This window comes from Macaca mulatta, chromosome 12 (assembly GCF_049350105.2).
Source record: "Macaca mulatta isolate MMU2019108-1 chromosome 12, T2T-MMU8v2.0, whole genome shotgun sequence".
NCBI classification, from domain to species: domain Eukaryota; kingdom Metazoa; phylum Chordata; class Mammalia; order Primates; family Cercopithecidae; genus Macaca; species Macaca mulatta.
Window position 1 is genome coordinate 12,933,444 of NC_133417.1, and position 19,557 is coordinate 12,953,000.

Sequence of the window (19,557 nt, forward strand, 5' to 3'; positions counted from 1 at the left end):
TTCCACACTCTCTGAGTCCATGTGTCCACATTATTTAGCTCCTACTTACAAGTGAAAACATGCAATATTTGTCTTCTTGTGTTTAACTTGTCTCACTTAAGTACCATCCATGTTGCTGCAAAAGAGTGTCCATCGATCTTTATAAAGTTGTGTAGACAATATTGGGGAGAGGTGGAGTCACTGCTGTTATATAAGCACCGCCACCTCCCACAGGCTGTGAAGTGTGTTAGAAGGAAAGATCAAGCTGTGACGTTCATGGGTACCTCACAACAAATAGTTACGCTTGTCAGCAGCTGTAGCTGCTCTAGAACCACACTTTCCTCCAGCCAAAATACCCCTCACTGAGGCATACCAGAGGATCTGATCATTTTCCTTGTTATTCATGAAGGCTTTGTTTGTAGTGGGAAGCAGGGGAGGAGCTGAGAGAGGAAAATCAGGAAAGCTCAGAGATAGAAGAAACTCAGTGAACACCTGCAGCATCCCTTGGGTTGATTTCAACACCTCTTTGGAGAAAGGGACTTTGGGACATGGAGGGAGCTGCAAAAACTTTTCAGAGAGACTCTGGCCAGGATAGTGGCTGTTTGAGGCCCTGGGTGGGGCAGGAACCATCCCTCTCTCCACACCCACACCAGCTTTGCAGATTCCACACAATGCTGCGTCCTCCAGGAGCAGAAGTTTTACAGCATGGTTCTCAAAGTATGACCACCAGGCCAGCCCAGTAGCAGCAGCATCACCCAGGAATTTCTTAGAAATGCAAATTTCCAGGCTCCACCCCCGTAATTTGTGTTTTAACAAGCATTTCTGGTGATTCTGATGTTAACATGTTCCAATTTGCCTATAAGATTTAAAGAGGACCTCACTCTCAGGTTTCTGCAAATGCAGGATCCACAAATGCATGAACCTAGAAGTCGGGGTCTCCTTAAATTTTATTCTCTAGGCTCACTCTAGTCCTGATCTTGAGACTAATGCTTTAGGAAAATCTGAAGACCACAACCTTGGCACCCAAATTGATGAGTGCTTTCCTAATGGGCCATGGCTGGTGGCCCTGAGAGGCAGGTCCTCTGAACAAGTGGGACCAAAGCCCAAGGGGAATCACAAAGCGGACTGATTTGGGAGGGGGGATGCATGTGAAATATTCACATGGGAATCTCCTCAGAAACTACTGAGGATCACTTGCAGCAGTGGGATTTGGGGAAAGACTGGCAGGGCACTTAAGCCTCTTCTCTCCCTGTGGAAACCAGAGAAGTGGCAAACCTTTGGCCAGAGGAATTAACGCGGTGAACGTCTAATTGAGCATCCACTGCATTCCAGTCATGCAATTGAACACCTGACTTATCGCACGCTCTCATTTCTCTCTCCCTCTCTCATTCAACTCTTAGCACAAAGGTAGGTTTTCTGATCCTAGCTTTGCAAAAGAGAAAACATGAACAAAAGTTTAAATAATGTGTATTACATCTCAGGCTGTGGGCGGGGTGGATTTAAACATGTCCTGCTGCCTCTCAAAGCTGCTGCCACCTGCACTGTGATTCTGAACTTTTTCCAGGTATGTCCTCTGCTTCTCCCAATCTCAGACACCTTCCTCATCAGCATCCCTGTTTTTCCCCTCCTGGTATGGCTTCATACCTTGGAGCCTGTCTCCTGTGGATGCTCTTGAACAGCATTTGCTAATCTGCCTCTCCTGTCCTGGATCTTGAACTTCACAGGACTGGACACGGCTCCTGAAATTGACTGGGAATCATCTACATGGACGTGGGGCGGAGACTCTTTGAACCTGGCTCACCTTACTCCACTCAGGCCCTGCTAGACATTGCATATCACTCTGAACGTCCCCTCATGGAAGGAATTGCATTAGGCACATAAATGTTACAAAGAATCTGACATATTGCATATTCTTGAAAATTCGATCTGGTTGAGCATGAGAAAAGAAAACAACTTTTATGTGAGGAATGCAAGTCCTTTTACTGATCAGGCCCATGAAACATTAAAAGGACACCCCAGTCATACTCGACACCCCCACTTTGTGCTGTGTACTTATCTCTTGGAACTGCTTGTTGTTAATCTAATCATGCTGCACTGGACACACTACAACCCACACCCTACAGCTTAACAATATACAACCAATCGCTAATCAAATCTGTCACCTGTAAACCATTGAGAATTCCTGGCAGAACTTTATGTCAGTTCACTCCTTGTCCTCATATTTGCCTTTAGAAACCCAGTTGCAACAGCTGCTAATCCAAGTGTCTATTCAGGGCAACTTGAATCCGTGCTCCTGGATTGCCTCAAGCAAGCTTGGCCCAAATGAACTCTCTACTTATATTAATTTTGCGTCAGCTTTTTCCTTTTAGGTCGACAATCGGAAAATGGGGTTACACATTTAGAGACACGGACCCACAGTGACTGCCATTTCCAGATCAGTGCCTCTTTGCTAGATAGTACTGGGGAGAGAATACTCACAGTGCCTGACTCTTGATCAGAACTTCGGCCCTGTGGGACCTTGAGAACACTGACATACGTCTCCAGGTCTTAGCTTTCCCCTTTTAGAAAGTGGGGATATCAGTGCCTCTGGACTCCCAGGGCTTCTAGAGCCTTTACAGCATCACATCCTGCTCAGGGAGAGATGTAAGTCAGTCTCACTCTCTCGCTCAACGCCTACCTATAAGACAGAACTACAGAGGGTGAATCAACAGCTGTTCACCGAATGAAGCCTTATTGAAAGTGACTTTCCTCTGTGATAGATTAGATCAGGGGTCCTCAAGCCCTGGGCCACAAACCAGAACCAGTACTGGTCCGTGGCTTCTTAGGAACTGGAACAAACAGTAGAAGGTGAACAGCGGGTGAGCAAGCGAAGCTTCGTCTGTTCTTACAGACAATCCTCGTCGCTCACATTACTGCCTAAGCTCTGCCTCTTATCAGATCAACTTCAGGATTAGATTCTCACAGAAGTACCTATTGTAAACTGCATGTGAAGGATCTAGGCTGCACACTCCTTATGATAATCTAATGCCTGATGATCTGTCATCGTCTTTAATCACTCCCAGATGAGACCATCTAGTTGCAGGAAAACAAGCTCAGGGCTCCCACTGACTTTGCATTATGGTGAGTTGCATAATTATTATACATCACAATGTAACAATAATAGAAATCAAGTGCACAATAAATGTGCGTGCTAGAATCACCCTAAAACCATCCCTCCCCAAGCCCCCAGTCCCTGAATGCCAAAAAGGTTGGGGACCGCTGGCTTAGACTATTGTGTTTTGCCTACTTCAAGTCAAAGAGGCTGGAAAGATGGTTATTATGAAGGACAGGGGCTTAGGGTGCAGAAATTATGAGGCTGGTGGTTTGGTCTGCAGAAGAGAGGCAGCAGCTGCAGACTGTGTCCTAGAGGTTCAGAAGGACCGTGAACAGGGCACAGTGTGGGTCAGGAATGCCTTATTCTAATTGCTGCTGCTTCCTTCCCCCATCCTGCCCATGCACTGCCAGGCACTGGAGATGCTCAACACCAACACCTTCCTGCTTCCAGAGCTGTGCGCTAGGCCAGTTCTTCCAACTCCTTTCCTCCCAGAAGCCAGAAGATTCGGTAATTTTGCCCATCCCTGAGATGCACATCGGTTAAAGTTTCTTAATCCCTGAGAAGAGACCCTTTCCGCTTTTGCTCAGGATGAAATGTCAAAGGTGGTTTGTAAACAGTGTAAACCGGGCAGCAGATGTCAGGGTCTTAGGTACCACCTCAAAAGGAAGTTGCTTAAAGGAACTAAACTGGAGGGAGCCCTTGAGATTTTGGAACATTGGTGCCTCAGGTAGGAATGCTACTTATTTATTTATTTACTTATTTATTGATTTATTTTTGAGACGGAGTCTCACTCTGTCGCCCAGGCTGGAGTGTAGCGGCACCGTCTCGGCTCATTGCAACCTCCATCTCCTGGGTTCAAGCGATTCTCCTCTCTCGGCCTCCCAAGAAGCTGAGATTAGACATGTGTCACCACGCCTGGCTGGTTTTTGTATTTTTAGTAGAGACAGGGTTTTACCATATTGGCCAGGCTGATCTCAAACTTCTGACCTCAGTTAATCCACCTGCCGTGGCCTCCCAAAGTACTGGAATTACGGGCGTGAGCCACCGTGCCCGGCCGGAATGCTGCTTTAGATGTCTTTAGATTTAGATGTCTTTAGATTTTCCCACGTGACCAGCACTAAGACTCTTTAAGTATGTAAGATGCTGCATTGGGGCCAGCATAAAAGAAAAGCTGGCAGGGTGGGATCCCACTTCACTTTGAGAGAGAAAAAGAAGGGGTAGGATAACCACAAAGAGGCAGATGGAGACCTGGGTCTCTACAGCCTGTAACAAGGGATTGGAAAGGAGTCTCAGAGTAAGAAGAGATTCTCAGGCTGTCCTCTGTGGGCTTTTCAGACAGCTGTCCAGGTAAGGAAAACCACTGCCAGCCTATTCCCCTCCTCTCTCCCACCAAATAGCAAGCTCCTTGAAGGCAAAGAGTTTGTACTTAACCTGAAATCCAGTTCACACTGATTCACACATTAAAAGTGAAACACCAAATTCAGAAACCACCTGCCCTTGTAACTCCTGCCCCTCTTCAGATAACATTAAATATGAGTTCAAGAAATAGTGACTCAAGCACAGTCCCTTGCCGCAGCTTTCCCTTCTGTTAGACACAGCGCCTGGTAAATCAAGAAAAACTTAACCATTTACCCACGAAACTAAACACAATCCCTTATTATACAATTAACGAAAGCACAATTGTATGTAATCCAATTATACAAGACTACAATTACACAAAACTAATGATGCAGTGCATATGGCAATGACTTTCATGCAATCGAAAATAATGAGAGCTTGCTTGATTAAAAATTAAGGTAGCATTAGAGACCCCTATTGATAAATATTCCCTGTATTGATCAACACTTTGGAAGAGGCTGCACTGGCTGATGAAGTAGGATGCTTCTCCCACGCCATTACTAAACACTATTGGTCTGGCAACCATTGCCTGCAATAACTTTTATTCTCCAAGCTCTAAACTAGCACATTTTAATGAAGCACATATTTTATTACCACTTTTTCAGCTGGTCAAATAGAAAAAAAAATAAAGCAGAAGAGACAGAAAATCTGCATGATTTGTTGATGATCCCATGCATAGTGATGTTAACAGAGAAATGTGTGGAAACTTTCACCAAGTTATGCGGCTCATTTCAGCGTTAGCAGAGACTATGCACTGCATGGCCGATTTCTGTGCCCCTCAGTAGAGTCACCTGCTACTACTCATTATTCCTCTCCCGAACTGGGCAATCACCTGCCTAGTTGTATGCAAGCTCTCTTCCAATCCACCTTTCTCACTTCTTCTTGAGTACTCTTTCTGCTAGGAAAAGCTAGCCACCTTCCTCCATGGTTCTCACCAAGAGCATGAAACCAAATCCCACTGGTACACAAAGTTCTTCATGACTGGTCCTGCCCCCACATCTCTGGACATATTTACACCAGGTGCACCATCCACAGTGACCTACCATCCCTACTGAGCTATATATTATTTAATCTAAGACACCACTAATTGTAAGATATACCATTATTTTATATGCCACTATGAAAAATAGATATTGCCAACTCAACTATTAGAGATTTCAAATGCCAAAAAAGTATTTTGAGTGGATGAAATACTTGCAATCCATGCTTTCTCCTGCTTCTATGCCAATCTCCCTTCCCCTCTCAACCTCAGCCTAGCCTGCCAGTGTCTTCTCCTTTAAGATTCAACTCAGCATTATCTTCTGAAACCTTCTTGGACTCATTCTCTGGGGTCAGACTAAGTTGCTGCTGCTGTGTGTCTGACAAATAAGGGTGCACTTCTTGGTCATGTATCTCACTTTATTGTAATGGCTAATTTATTCCCTGATGAAACATAAGCAGAGACCCTGTCTCGTCAACACATAGGCAAGCACTGAACAGATATTATTCACCCATTCTATAAATGATATTTTGACAAGGGTGAGAAGAACTGGAAGAATGAAGGAAGTAGGCTCTGGAGAGGAAAGAAGAAGAACATGGTAAACTTTGATGTAAATTCAGAATCCATCCTCTTTGGTTTTCTGCAGTGTGTCTTTGCATTTAGAAACTTCTATTATAAGGAGAGCAAGATCCCAGGGGAAATGGAGAGCTAAAGTGAGTTTTTCTGATCTCCTCTGGACCAGAGAAGCAGTGGTAGGGGCAGTAAGACCAAAAAACAGCCAAATCCAGGAGTAGTTGTATGTTATTGGGCATTCGTGAACCTCTTTTGCAGACTTCCCAGATGGTCCGATGCTCATCTGTCTGTGTTAGAAAGGACACACACAGCAGTGAAAAATGAAATGGTTTAGGAGAGAAGTAATTCCTTCCTCCTTTTTGCTTTAACTTCAAAGTAATCAAATGTTGTTTATGCATAAAATTTTAATCCTTTCACAAATTTGTATTTTGATTTAATTTGCATATCCCATTTACTGCAAGTCAACATGAAGAGAGACTCAACTAATTTAAACCATTTTTCTCTGGGCCTGAAATCCTTTCAGAAATATTTTCCATTAGGCAACTCAATTATGTCTAATGTGGCTAATGTCGGTGGATTAGAATTTTGCTTAAAGAAATTCATATTTAGAACAGTGAGAATGGGAAGGGGGTGGGAGAACAGAGGAGAAGAGACAATAATTACCTGTCTTTGATGCTACACAGATCAATGTGTAAATCACTAAAATTCCCCAGGGAACCTTGCTGAACTGAAATGAGGTCCTTGGGCTGGTTATCAATAAAGATGAGCCTCATGCAGCCTTGGAAAGCCTTAATGGGATTTAAACATTGGGAATCGGTGAGATTGTCGGGGCACCCTGTGGGACAGAGAAAAAAGATGAAGAAGAATGCTGAAATGATCCGTCATTGCTTTGGCGACCTATTGATGGAAGACCTTGAGGTCTAATTATTTTGGTGCTTTCTCATTCACAACAGTGCACACCCTTTTTGTTGTAAATCCTAGCATTCTCAGGGAGGGGACAGAATTGATACAAAATAGGGCATACTCCATCACTGTAGAGAAAATAAAAAGCACGGCAAAGGGAATATCAATACTGTAACAGGTGTCTCCTTCTTACTTTTTTTTTTCCTTGGGGTAAGCTATTTTCTATTCTTTCATATGGCATCCTTCACTCACCCCAAGGAAGAAACATATTATAGCTACTTCAGAATTTTGGTTCTGTCTTGAAATACATATCTAAATGCACAATTCAATTCTGAATTACGCTTTCAAAGGAAATTATGCTTTGGGTAGGGATGGTTGGGTAGGGATGGCAGCAGAGGAATTGTCCGGTTAATTGTTAGCATTAACAGGCTTAGTTCCTGAGAAAGGTACACACAGGAGCATAACTGGAATTTTGACGTGATGTGAAAAGCAAAATCAGACATTTTGCTGGTTTTAGAAGGAACTAAGGGTTTAAATGCATGTCATTTTAGGGCTGTAATAGCATATGGGAAAGGTTAACACTATACCTTTTTAAAGGGTGTTCTTAAAAAAAAATTACACTGATTTAGTGTAGCTTGCAACCAGGGCATATCTACTTCTCATTAAGATGGGTATAGAGCCTTTCAGGGATATGAGTGCTCGTGCTCCTTACAAACTCCATCCCAATGGCTTTAATAGGTTCAGAGCATATGGGAATGCAAGCTTAAAACCATGGTAATAACCCATAAATAACTGGGAATTATTTCAGCCATCTTTAATAGACAGTCACTGCTGGGCTGAAGCCCAGCAGCTGGTTAACAGCTCACAGGCACACTATAAAACGAAGAGAGATGCTACAACTTCTAATTGAAGCTGTAGAGAGAATTTATGTAAGTTGACTATTATTACTGAAACTCATTTTTCACCTTCCTTAAGTTTACAGTCTACGTGTGGGGCGTTTGTTTAAACACTGTTCAAATCACTGATAAATCTTCACATTCTAAACCCAGGGTCCCTTAAAACTTGCCTCTAAGAACACTCCTTCAACTGAGGCAGGAGAGCCATTTTGTCTCTGAGGCATGTCAGATGCTTATTGTATCAGGATTAGTAACAAACATTTCCCTCAAGAATAAATTCAAGATAGCGTTTTTCCCTCTGATGCTGAAATATTGCATAAGATGCACAATTATTCGGTCTGTGAGGTTATCTTTGTGGACCCCAACACCCTTGTTCTATGATCTTTATAATACATTTGTTCCAATCTCTGTTTTTACTGGTGGGCTGTGGGAACACAGACCTGGATTTGAATTCATGAGCTCTATGGCGTTGCACAAACTCTTTCATCTCAGCAAATACCAGTTTTATTATCTATTAAGTGGGGGTATTATGTACTGCACAAGGTTTCTGCATGAATTAAATGAGGTAAGTCATACAACTTTTGCAGAGACTGGACGTGTATTCCCTTCCTAAAGGAATTTGTTAAGCCATGCACAGGGGGAGGAGATTTGAGGTAAAGGTCATAGGCCCTTCCTCACCCTAAAATCAAGCCACAAAGATATTGCTTCCCCCCTAGGAGATGTTGAGATATACACTGCACCTGTGCAAAATCCCTTTTGCATTTTAAAGCTTTAACCACATTCCATTGGTATGAGAGAAGTGACCTGTAAATTCTGTTTAAGAGACTATGCATAATTTTATACAATACTTCTCTTCAATTTACTAATAGGAAAAGAATAAGGAAACTGTAGACCAGACCCTGACTTATATCTAAAGGAGGTGGAGCCAGTTTCCCCATCCCCTGCCATGTGGCACACTCTGTGCTATACGTTTAAACCTTGGTCGTACTTAACTTTTCCTGAAATTTTGGAGGTGAACTTATTTCCCCATGTTTCAGATTAGGAAGTTTAGGGACTATAAGTACCTTTCTCAAGGTCAGACAGCTATTGAGGTTACATCATTTTCAGAGATTGTTTCTATAATACAAACAACTATGAAACTAGATATTAATTTTTATTGAAAAATACTTTTGAAAGACTAAATACATACATATATATGCATTTATAAAAATTCAGTAGATGCCTAATTACGTGTTTTTCTTCACCATCAGCTTGCCCTTGTGTTCCTGTCATTGGAAAGGTTCCCAGGATTCACTTAACATCAGAGAAGGCAGAATCTGAACAATCTGAACTGGCTTCTACACGTGGAGTTACAAGTTCATGGGCCTCCTAGTTCCACCTCATTCCTGGCTCTCTGTGGGCATGATCTCTAGGAATGTGGGGAAGGAGGGGACAGGGGACTAAGAGAGGAAAGTGGCAGAGGAGGGACCCAGGTGCTGAGCATGCTGGTTGTGCCTTTCCACCTGGATTTTGCCTCTTGCAGGTACTGCTGACTCTTGATACACTTTCTCCAAGTTTCGAACTGAGTTTCTCCTTTCCCATGTGATCACAGGGCTTGGCATGGCTACAAAAATCTCCTTTGGATGTGTTATATAACACCAGCTCTTGTAGCTAAAGTTCTTTTCTTCCTCAGCACTGACCTAGATAATTTATATTTGCCCACAGCTGTGAGAGATTTTGCTTCTCACTATTTTGAGATTGAGGATGTGTGTGTGTATGTTGGGCGGGGGGGGATAATTGTCTAATTGACCAAGCCAGAACCACCATAGCGAAATAATTGCCCACTTCATTTTCCCTCCCTTCTTTATTTTCCCTCTTAAAGGCTGGAGAATTTACCTCCAAAGTAGTAGCTATTTCCAGAATAAATCTGCACCCAAGTGCTGTCAGGAGCTGGAGGTGCTGCTTCATTATCCAGAGTGAGCGTGATGCGGTTCCTCCTGGCGTTGATGCTAACTGAGTGCCACAAGCCATCATTCAAGTTGCTGCCTGCAAGAGAAACAAGAGAGCAAGCCTAGAGATGATGGGTCCGGAAGGCCTGGAGAAAGGGGGCTTATTTCCCAGCCTGCTGCCGTCCATGCCCTTCTCAGAGCAAACCCACTCCTCACTCGGCTGGATACAAGCCCTTGGAAGGTTCATAAAAAGCGTTGCTCTTCCTCTTTGTACCACTTCATTCTAACCTCTTTCTTTTTGAAAAAAGATGGCTAAACTGCTTCTGATATGTTTTGTTTAAAAACAAAAGGGAAAAATACAAAATGTTGTACATACCACAACCAAAGTTATGTCACATATTCTGATCTGTTGTTGTATAAATGCAGAAGAAAAAAACAGAAAAATAAAAGAACTCAAAATATTACCAGCAATTTTATCTGAGTGGTAGAGTTACGGGCAATTTTAGTTTTCTCATACTTTCCTACAAACAATTTTAGGAAAAAGTGAGCTATTTTTAAAGTAGATGAGGAAAGCTGGATTCCAATGATGTACCAGGCAGAGGCAGCCTCCAGTTGGAGAGAGGTAACATACTAATCCAGTTGCAGCGTTTTTCATTCTAAATTAGGTGACATTGTCTAAGTTACTCACCTTCATTAAGCTCTGATTTTATCATCTGTAAATATTATAATTCCTGCCCCTTATCACTGTCAAAGGGATCGAATGAAATGAGGCATGACTGTCTCTAAAGGCACTGGAAGAAAGGTGGGTGGTTTTGTAAAGTTCTTTTCTCTCCTATTCCATTGCTCCAGCTGTCTTTCGTGTACCCTGTGCTGCTGACCTACTTTACTGAGGAAACTGTATTGGGAACTAGTCATGAGGTTTCAACTATTTCCTTTAAAGAGTTTATCATCTACGAAGACTCTGTGTCCTGTTGGTGCGAAGTGCTTGCTGAAGAAAATAAAAGCATATTAACTGATTGGTTACAAAGAGTTTCTGTGGCAAGAGCACATAGCCACACAATTCTAAATTCTAAACAGTCATTTATTGTGCCCTGTTACATGTTGAGTTGTCTTTCCTCTCATTGTGTCAGTTTCCTCACTTGCAAAGAGGACAATGACTGTACTTAACAGGCCATTGTGGGGATAACACCAGTTAGTCCAGCAGGTAATGCAGAATAGTTCATTTCAATCATACGCTGGCAGTCATGTTAGCTTAAAAAATGAACAGAGCGACAAATACGAAATGGTCTTTGGCATTAGAGGGTATGGATATTAACATCACATGATCTCTACCCTAGGGTAGTCCATTGTTAAGAGGCAGAGAGATATGCAAGGAAGATTAAAATAACGTCTTTTGAGTTCAGGTTAGCGGGGTAGACAGAGAAGTAAGCAAACAACACCACCTTTTGCAATTCTGGGTGGAACAACAACATACGAGCAGAGAAGAAAGAAAGTCTAACTAACTCCATGAGAGGATCCCAAGAATGTTTCACAGAAGTGGGTGACAGTTAAGGGGAGTTGTGGAAAACGAGCAAGAGTTTGTGATTCTGGGAGCAAGAGTTCCAGGAGACACAGAGCCTGTATAAAGAAACAAAGGTCTGGACTGAGAAGCAGGAGATGCCAATATGAAGGCAGCTGGAAAGAGGATCCAATCTCCCAGGGGTCTCACATGCCAGGCTCGGGAGGACTTGAAACAATATCCTTTGACAAATGATTCTGAAGAGCACTTTTCCCAAACCGATTCTATCAGCATCTCTGGGCATGGGCCCTAAGCATCTACATTTTTTAAAAAGCTCCTTGGGTGGTTCTAATGTGCAGCCAAAGATGAAAATTACAGCTTTAGAACATGGGAGTCCATGAGGGCTCTCTAGGATGGTAATATCAGGGTTGGAGATGTTTATTCAAAGAATCAGCTAGCACAAGAGCCAATGGTAGCAGCTGGGAGGGGTCAAGGCTGGAGGCAGAACTCACAGGTCCTATTGCTTGCAGAGTCCCCGGAGGCAGAATGAGAAGATCTCACCTAAAGTAGCAGCAGTGAAAATGCAAAGCAAGTGATGGATTTAGAGCTATTTCTGCAGGTAAAACAGACCTGCCTTGGTAGAGCCTACTGGAGCAGCCCCAAAGCAGCCAGCTGGGAAGAAAACACTGAGGATCACCACAGAGGTGTGGCAGACCCTCAGAGTGGCAAGTGAAGAGCTGGTGCCCCTCAGCTCCCAGATGGCTGGTGCCCCTGAGCTCCCAGGCTGCCCTGGGAGAAGCACAGCACCAGGCTTGGAACCCAGCTGTATTTGCACCTGGGCAGCTGTGACCCATCTGCTCAGTGCATCCCAGATATAGGAGACCCGATGTGTTTTCAGCCAGATCTCTCAAAGTTAGTCTCCACTGCAACCCTGAACATCTGCTTGGGGTGAAGAAGAGAACCCAGACGCTTCTCAGCCTGGTGGCCCCACTTCCTCCCAAAGGCAGTTGTCCTCAGACAAGACCAGGGTTTGGGTCCTGGACACAGGGATTCTGCTAATGAGACAGAGAATCTGTCAGGTGTTTCTTGGTGATGAACATTTGACTTCTTTCAGGGGTATTTGGGGAAGACAGTCAATTGTAAGTCCTTTTTAAACATGTTCATTTGCATACTCATTTGAATACATCCGCATAACATATGGGACTGTATCTGCAGGTAGACTCTAGACTGGAAGGGCGTTAGTAACTAGTTCAGAATAAAAGTTCTAAATACTCCCTAAAGGCCAAGCACCCTGCTAGGCATCAGGGCTACAGTAGAGAAGAATGTATTTATAGAGGCCACAGTAAGTGTCCCCTCCAATTAGTTATCTACCATCTATTCATGTTACAGATGGCACTGGCCTGAGAGGAGAGGTCTGCTCAATGGGTGTCTGTAGGATCATCTGTTCTGATTGTGGGTCTTGTCCTCTCCCCACATCGCCATCCATTTCTCTCTTTCAAGTTTTTACATAATGAGGGTTTGCTTGGTTGGTTGTTTTCTTCTTCTTCTTCTTCTTCTTTTTTTTTTTTTGGTTTGCCTTTTCTTTGATTTGGCCTTTTTCTACATGGTCCCCAGTCCCTGCAGGGGGAGCCTGGGTGAAAAGTTTAGCTCTGCGGAGGAAAATTATTAGAACAATAGTTCTCGATGCAGGTATTGCCTGGGGAGCTTTTGAAAATACAGAACCTGGGGATCACTCCAGGTTAATTAAGTCAGATTTCTGGGGATTATCCCAGGACTTGGAATTATGTTGTGCAGCCAGGGTCGGGAGCCACGTCATTGGAGGTGTCAGAAGAGAAAGGAAAGAAGCTGAGAAATTGGAACTAGCCCAGGAGAGCTGCTCGGGCACGGGTTCCAAGGTAAGTGAAGTGGTACATCCCCAGCTAAAAATCTCCACTTTCAACTGGTCCTCGTTTTCACTTCATTCTGTTAATAGATCCAAAATAATATCCCTAGAGACTCTCCGAGGTTTTGTTATTAAGAATACTGTCTTAAAGGTAAAAGTGGAAGTGCTATTAATTATTCAACAATTAGGAAGAAATCACCTTATCCGACTGCTTTTTTCCCAAACCTCCTTGAGATAAATAGCTTTGAAAGAATAGACATGTCCAATGAGGAGAACAGGAAAGCAACACCTTTTAGGCCAAGAATGTCTTGATGAGGGGAAAAGAAATGCTCTTAGGGGAGAAGAGCAGGATATTGAGGGCCAATATGGGGCACTAAGCACCCCCATGATTTAGGAACTGAGGCCTAAAAGATGGGATTTGGGTTCCAGAAACAGATGAGGACAAACATACAATTTCTGAACTTTAAAGACAGGTCGGGTATTATTTGCCATCTCCCAGACTAATAAAGGATAAAAACTGATTATACTCAATCTCAATGAGAATAGAGGGAAATAGTCAATTTTATATGTTGTTTTCAGCCACCTAAATTTGCACATTCTTTCAGGGAGACAATACACCAGTAAGCATCAAAAATCCCAAGAATGTCATACCTCATTTCCTGTTAATTTTATTCTGAAGAATTATTTCTAAAATAGTAACAGAGCTGTAGCCAAGATTTATGGTGAAGATAGTTCATGACACCATTGTTTACAATAGCAAAAATTCACTGCTACCCCTATTTCCAATAGTAGCAGGCTAGGTAAAGCAAACATGGTTTATTCCTAATATGGTATATAACGTAGTCAATAAACATCACAATGTCCAAGAATGTTACTGATATCTTGATAAGAGAGAAGTTCTTAATAAATAGTACGTGCTGCATGATTCCCATTTTGTTAAAAACTAACACCAAGAAAAACACTGCAATAATGTAGACTGACAGAATCACAGATTATTTTTGTTTTTTTTTTCTTTTATGTTATACCGGAATTTTCAATGTTTTTTAATGTACATTTTTTATAATCTTAAAAAACCTGACAAACTGTTTAAACTGAAATAAAAGACAGAAAACTTTTTTGTCCTCTTCACTTTTGTTCTCATGGCTTCTCTTAGGCTCTGGAATTCAGCCTAGGGCATCAGTATAAAGGGTTCCTTATAGAGAGAGAGAGTTAAATAGGCTGCCCTGTGCTTTCCTAGGAATCAAATAAAGACTTGGAAGATTTTCTCCATAGAGAAAAAAAGAATGACAGTTTTCATCCTTGCTACTGAACTTGCAAATGAACCTTTGAAATACCCCAATTGTAAAAATAGCTAATAATACATCACACTACCAGTAACAAATGCCTACAATGTGCCAGGCGCTTTAAATAATATAATTCCTAATTCTTACAATAGTCCTGGAGGTCAAGTTGATTGCCCTCATGTAATAGATGTAACAGAGAAAAGTGGAGAGGCTGCCCAGGGCCCCATGGCTGCTCAGAGGCAGAGCCAGCGTTCAAAGGGAAGTGTGGGTACTGGGGCTGAGCTCCTTTTGCTCATCATGCTGGCAACTCCAGCCAGCCCTGCCCTGCTCCTGCCATCTCTTTGATGACCAAAAAGCTCTGCAAAGTTTTATGTTCTGCTACTGAATTCTACTTTGCTTTTATTTTTATTTTATTTTTTTGGTAACAGATTTATTGAGGTAAAATTCACATACCATATATGTCATCTAAAGTGTGAAACCCAGTGGTTTTTAATAGATTCAGTTATACAATCACTACAATCAATTTTTAAAACATGTCATCATCCCCTAAATATACTCTGTAACCTTGATATACTGTCCCCCAATCCCCTTATCCCTGCACCTCCAGCCCTGGTCAACCACCACTAATCTACCTTTGGGACTCTATGGATTTGCCTATTCTGGGCACTTGATATAAATAAAATTATACATTATGCTCTATTTTCTGACTGGTATTTTTTTCTTAGCATTATGTTTCTAAGATTCATCCATGTAGCACAAATCAGTATTTTTTTTTTTTTTTTTTTTTGAGACAGAGTCTCACTCTGCTGCCCAGACTGGAGTATAGTGGCTGATCTCGGCTCACTGCAACTTCAGCCTCCCAGGTTCAAGCGATTCTCCTGGCTCAGCCTCCTGAGTAGCTGGGATTACAGGCACCTAACACCATGCCCGGGTAATTTTTTTGTATTTTTAGTAGAGACGGGGTTTCATCATGTTGGCCAGGCTGGTCTTGAACTCCTGACCTCAAGTGATCCACCTGCCTCAGGCTCCCAAAGTGCTAGAATTACAGGCGTGAGTAGGTGTCTTGTGGTATGCCTGTTGTGTTGGATGTGCAGCAGCACTCCTGCTCACTAGATGGTAATAACAATCCCCCATCACCATCACAACCCTCAATCATCACACCACAACCTTCCATTACCAACATCACCACCCTCCATCACCAACACCACAACCCCTCTTCACCAATACCACACCCTCTATCACCAACACTACAACCCTCCATCATCAACACCACAACCCCTCTTCACCAACACCACAACCCTCCATCACTAACACCACAAGCCCCCATCACCAACACCACAACCCTCCATCACCAACACCACAACCCCCATCACCACCCAACTCTCCTTCACCAACATCACAACTCTCCATCACCAACACTACAACCCTCCATCATCAACACCACAGCCCTCCATCACCAACACCACAAAGAACGATCATCAAAACCACAACTCTCCATTACCAACACCACAACCTCCCATGAGCAACAGCACAAGCTTCCATTACCAACACCACAACCTCCCATCACCAACACCACAACCCCTCTTTACCAACATCATAATCCTCCATCACCAACACTACAACCCTCCATCATCAACACCACAACCCTCCATCATCAACACCACAACCCTCTATCACCACCACAACCCTCCATCACCAACACCACAACCCTCATCACCACCACAACACCTCATCACCAACATCAATCTCCCATCAACAATACCACAACCTCCATCACCAACACCACAACCCTCCACCACCAACACCACAACATTCCATCACCAATACCACAACACTCCATCACCAATACCAAAACCTTCCATCATCAATGCCACAACCTTCCATTACCAACAACACAATCCCATCACCAACACCACAAATCCCCGTCACCAACAGCACATTTTTTCACCATTTGGGGGACAGGTGGGCTAAAAGGTGAGTTTGGTGGGAATGGAAATCTTCCCTTGGCTCAGAGCCGTTGAGTTAAAAAAATATTTTTGAGGTTGCAGAGCCTTGACATACTCTTCTACTCTGGCTCTCAATTGTACCTCTCTCTCTCTGTCTCTCTAACCCCACCAATTCCTCCATAAAATTTCTAACAGATCTTTGCATTTCAATGGTCACCATATTTTAACATCTTTTTTATGTTTCAAAGACAAAATGAAAAGCAAGATCACAATTAATGTTGCAAGGTGTCAATGAACCTTTGTAACCAAGTGACTGTTTAGGGCCTGTAAGTGTCAGCCGTGACTACCCTAGGCCATTACAGCCACACACAAGAGCAAAAAGGTAGCCCAGGCCAAATCATAGTCCCCAAAGACTGTTTCCAACCCTGGAGATAACTTGTTACAGATTTCCTTGATAGCTTTATTCACCTGCTATTCCTTGCTCAAGTGCCTGCCGCTTACAATTTCCAGAAATTTAGAGAGATTTCTTAATGTCTCTAAACCTATTACATCATCTGTAAAACAGAAACAAATTGATTGGCTTGACTTGAAAGTTTCTAGGCTTTATCATCCCCAGAAAACTCGATTCAACAGTCTTTCTATGTCCTCTCACACATGCTGTTATTTAACAATTCGAAGGTAGCTGTCAACTTTTGCTGACTATCTCACAGTCAACTTTTGTGAGAATAAAGTGGGCAATATATGAATAATTGAATAAGGAAGTCTAAAAATGTCAGTTACATAGTAGAAGAGTATATTACTGTTACTAGTACCATTATGCTACAATTTAGAGCCTGAGTTATGTTTTCCTGGCACACTGTTTATCCATCAATTATCAAATTCTCTTAACTTTTTCCTACATATGGTAGATTGAATTCACATATGCCTTCAAATTCCCTGTCCTACTTTTGTTCTACTCCTTATCCTTGAAGCTGGGAATTTCTTTAATGATGCCCTTCTTTTCCTAGTCCTCTGTCTCTTTCTGATAGAGGACACCTTGCTAGATCCAACTATCTAAACTGCAAGGTTATCATCGACCTCACAGCAAATACTCCGCCACTGGGTCATGGAGCTCAGAGAATGAAAATCACACTGGACAGTCTATTGTTTCTGTAACCAAGTCTCCCTCTGTCCTTTCAGGCTATTTTCCAAAATCCTTACAGGAATTCTCTACTCAGCTAGATCATGTGTTCATTATGCTCTAAGTAAACATAGTTAGTGAACTGGGGCTTCCACACCCAGCCGCTGCTCCACCTATATGCTATCCTTACGATTTCCTCCTTTCAAAATCCATCCCCCAATCTTCCAAGGCCAAGTTTTTGTGTCAGCAAATTCTTTCCTAAACTGTACAGACAGAGAACATACGTTTTATTACTTTCTATCACAGCCACCTACCACAGTGCAGGGCATATAAAATGTGCTGAATGATTGATTGATTGAATACATGAATAAGTTAATAAATCCGGAAATGAATGAAGCAGGCTTTCCTTGACTAGACTAGTGCGTGGTGAATTCTCTTTCTAAATTCCTGTAGCATCTGCAGTCGGATCTATTTATTTAGTTCATAATATTTACCACCTTGTGGTATTAATTAACAATCCGTCCATGTAAGTTTCCACTTCCCAGTGGGATGACAGGTACCTGGGGGTCAGAGTCTGAGTCAGGTTTTGGGACCCCCCCACCAGCTCCAGTATCAGCAGAGCAGCATTCTGCCCTCTCCAAATGCTAATTGATGGATTGAGCATCAGACCAACTGAATCTCCACTGCCAAGTGTCAGCAGCAGGCCCTCTCGTGAGCATTGGCCATAAATCACGGTTAAACCTTTCCTAGTCATTAATGCCTGGCTCATATTTCAAGGTAACCTGGATCCTGAAAACCCTTGATTGCTGCATAAAGGGAAAACATCTTGTTTTGCCATCCGTTAGGGTCTGTTAGGAAGTCACAATACATTTGTGGTTGATGGTGAAGGTGTGGTTTCCTTAGCAGACTTGAATGCTGAGATCAAACATCCACATGCTAAACATTAAGCTAAACTCAATAGAGTTATTTCCTTATTCTCTCCAAGATACAGCACAAACTCTGGGGTCCCTGACCAAAACGCTGCTTCATCTTTTGCCCTCTGGGCCCCAGGCATCTAAGCTTCTATAGTCTTACACCTCCAGTTCTTGTTCTATTTCTCATCTCTTATTAGAGCATCCGATCCTTCCCTCCTTATTTGGCCAAATTCTATTTATTCTTCAGAACCAAGCTGTGACATCTCCACCTCTAGAAAGCCTTCCCTTTCTCCCCTGTCCTGCTGTCTCTTCCCTGTGCTTCCCTGTGCATTATTCATTAATGCCTCTTCACTGTCTCTTCCAACCATGCCTATGAGCTCCTGGTGGGCAGTGCCCCCCTCCCAGGTTCAACCACAGTACTCAGTGCAGAGTAGATACTCCAAAAGTTTCCTAAAGCCAATGGGAGGAACCTAAGTTATATGAGAGAACTGTCAAAGTAAAAATTATAAAAGACAAAGGGAAGTGATAGCAGGTTTGACAAGATTAATCTGCTATGATTAAAAAAAAATCTAGCTCCTGCAATTCCCTTTTGAGTGAGAGATAAGAGAAAAAACAGTGAGTTAAGAAATACAATGTTTCCATTGTCATTAATCAAAACTTAAAAAGCTGAAGATGCCCAAGAAATCGCTACTTTGGTAAACATTTCCAACCTTTGCTTGGTATCTTAAAGTTCAGGCGATTGCATTGCTCAGTTTTCCATAACACGAAATGCTTCATCATGTTATTATCTTCTGAAACTCGAACTCTGTGCTTAACCAGACAGCTTGTTGTGACAATCATAGCCGTGTGGCTATCCATGTTTTTGCCCTTGCTAATGGGATTTTCTCATTAACATTATCTTAGCTCAAATACTGAGGCATTAATGACAACTTAATTGAAGCAGAGGATGAAGCTTGTGGCCTCGTCATGTTTACTTGGTGTGCAGGTGGTGGCTAGCTACAAATGGCTTATATGAGAAAGGACAATATTTGGGGAGCAGCTCTGTTAATTGCAGGGCTATAGCCTATAACCACCCAGCTGCCAACATTCCACACAGTACTTCCATCCTGCACAATGCAACTCTCCAGGCCGTCTCCCTACCCCTGGGAGCTCCCTTGCCCTTTA

At 42.7% G+C, this 19,557-nt stretch overlaps 1 protein-coding gene across 1 annotated transcript in view; it reads right to left on the bottom strand.

The window, feature by feature from the left end:
• Positions 1 to 19,557, bottom strand: part of CNTNAP5 (contactin associated protein family member 5) — an 861,846-nt gene that overhangs the window by 376,860 nt on the left and 465,429 nt on the right. Inside the window, exons 9-10 of the mRNA XM_015109883.3 lie at positions 9,698 to 9,847; positions 6,687 to 6,858 (exon numbers count right to left, since the gene is read on the bottom strand). Of these exons, the coding sequence (XP_014965369.3) occupies positions 6,687 to 6,858; positions 9,698 to 9,847 (322 nt within the window). The remainder of the gene's footprint in view (positions 1 to 6,686; positions 6,859 to 9,697; positions 9,848 to 19,557) is intronic.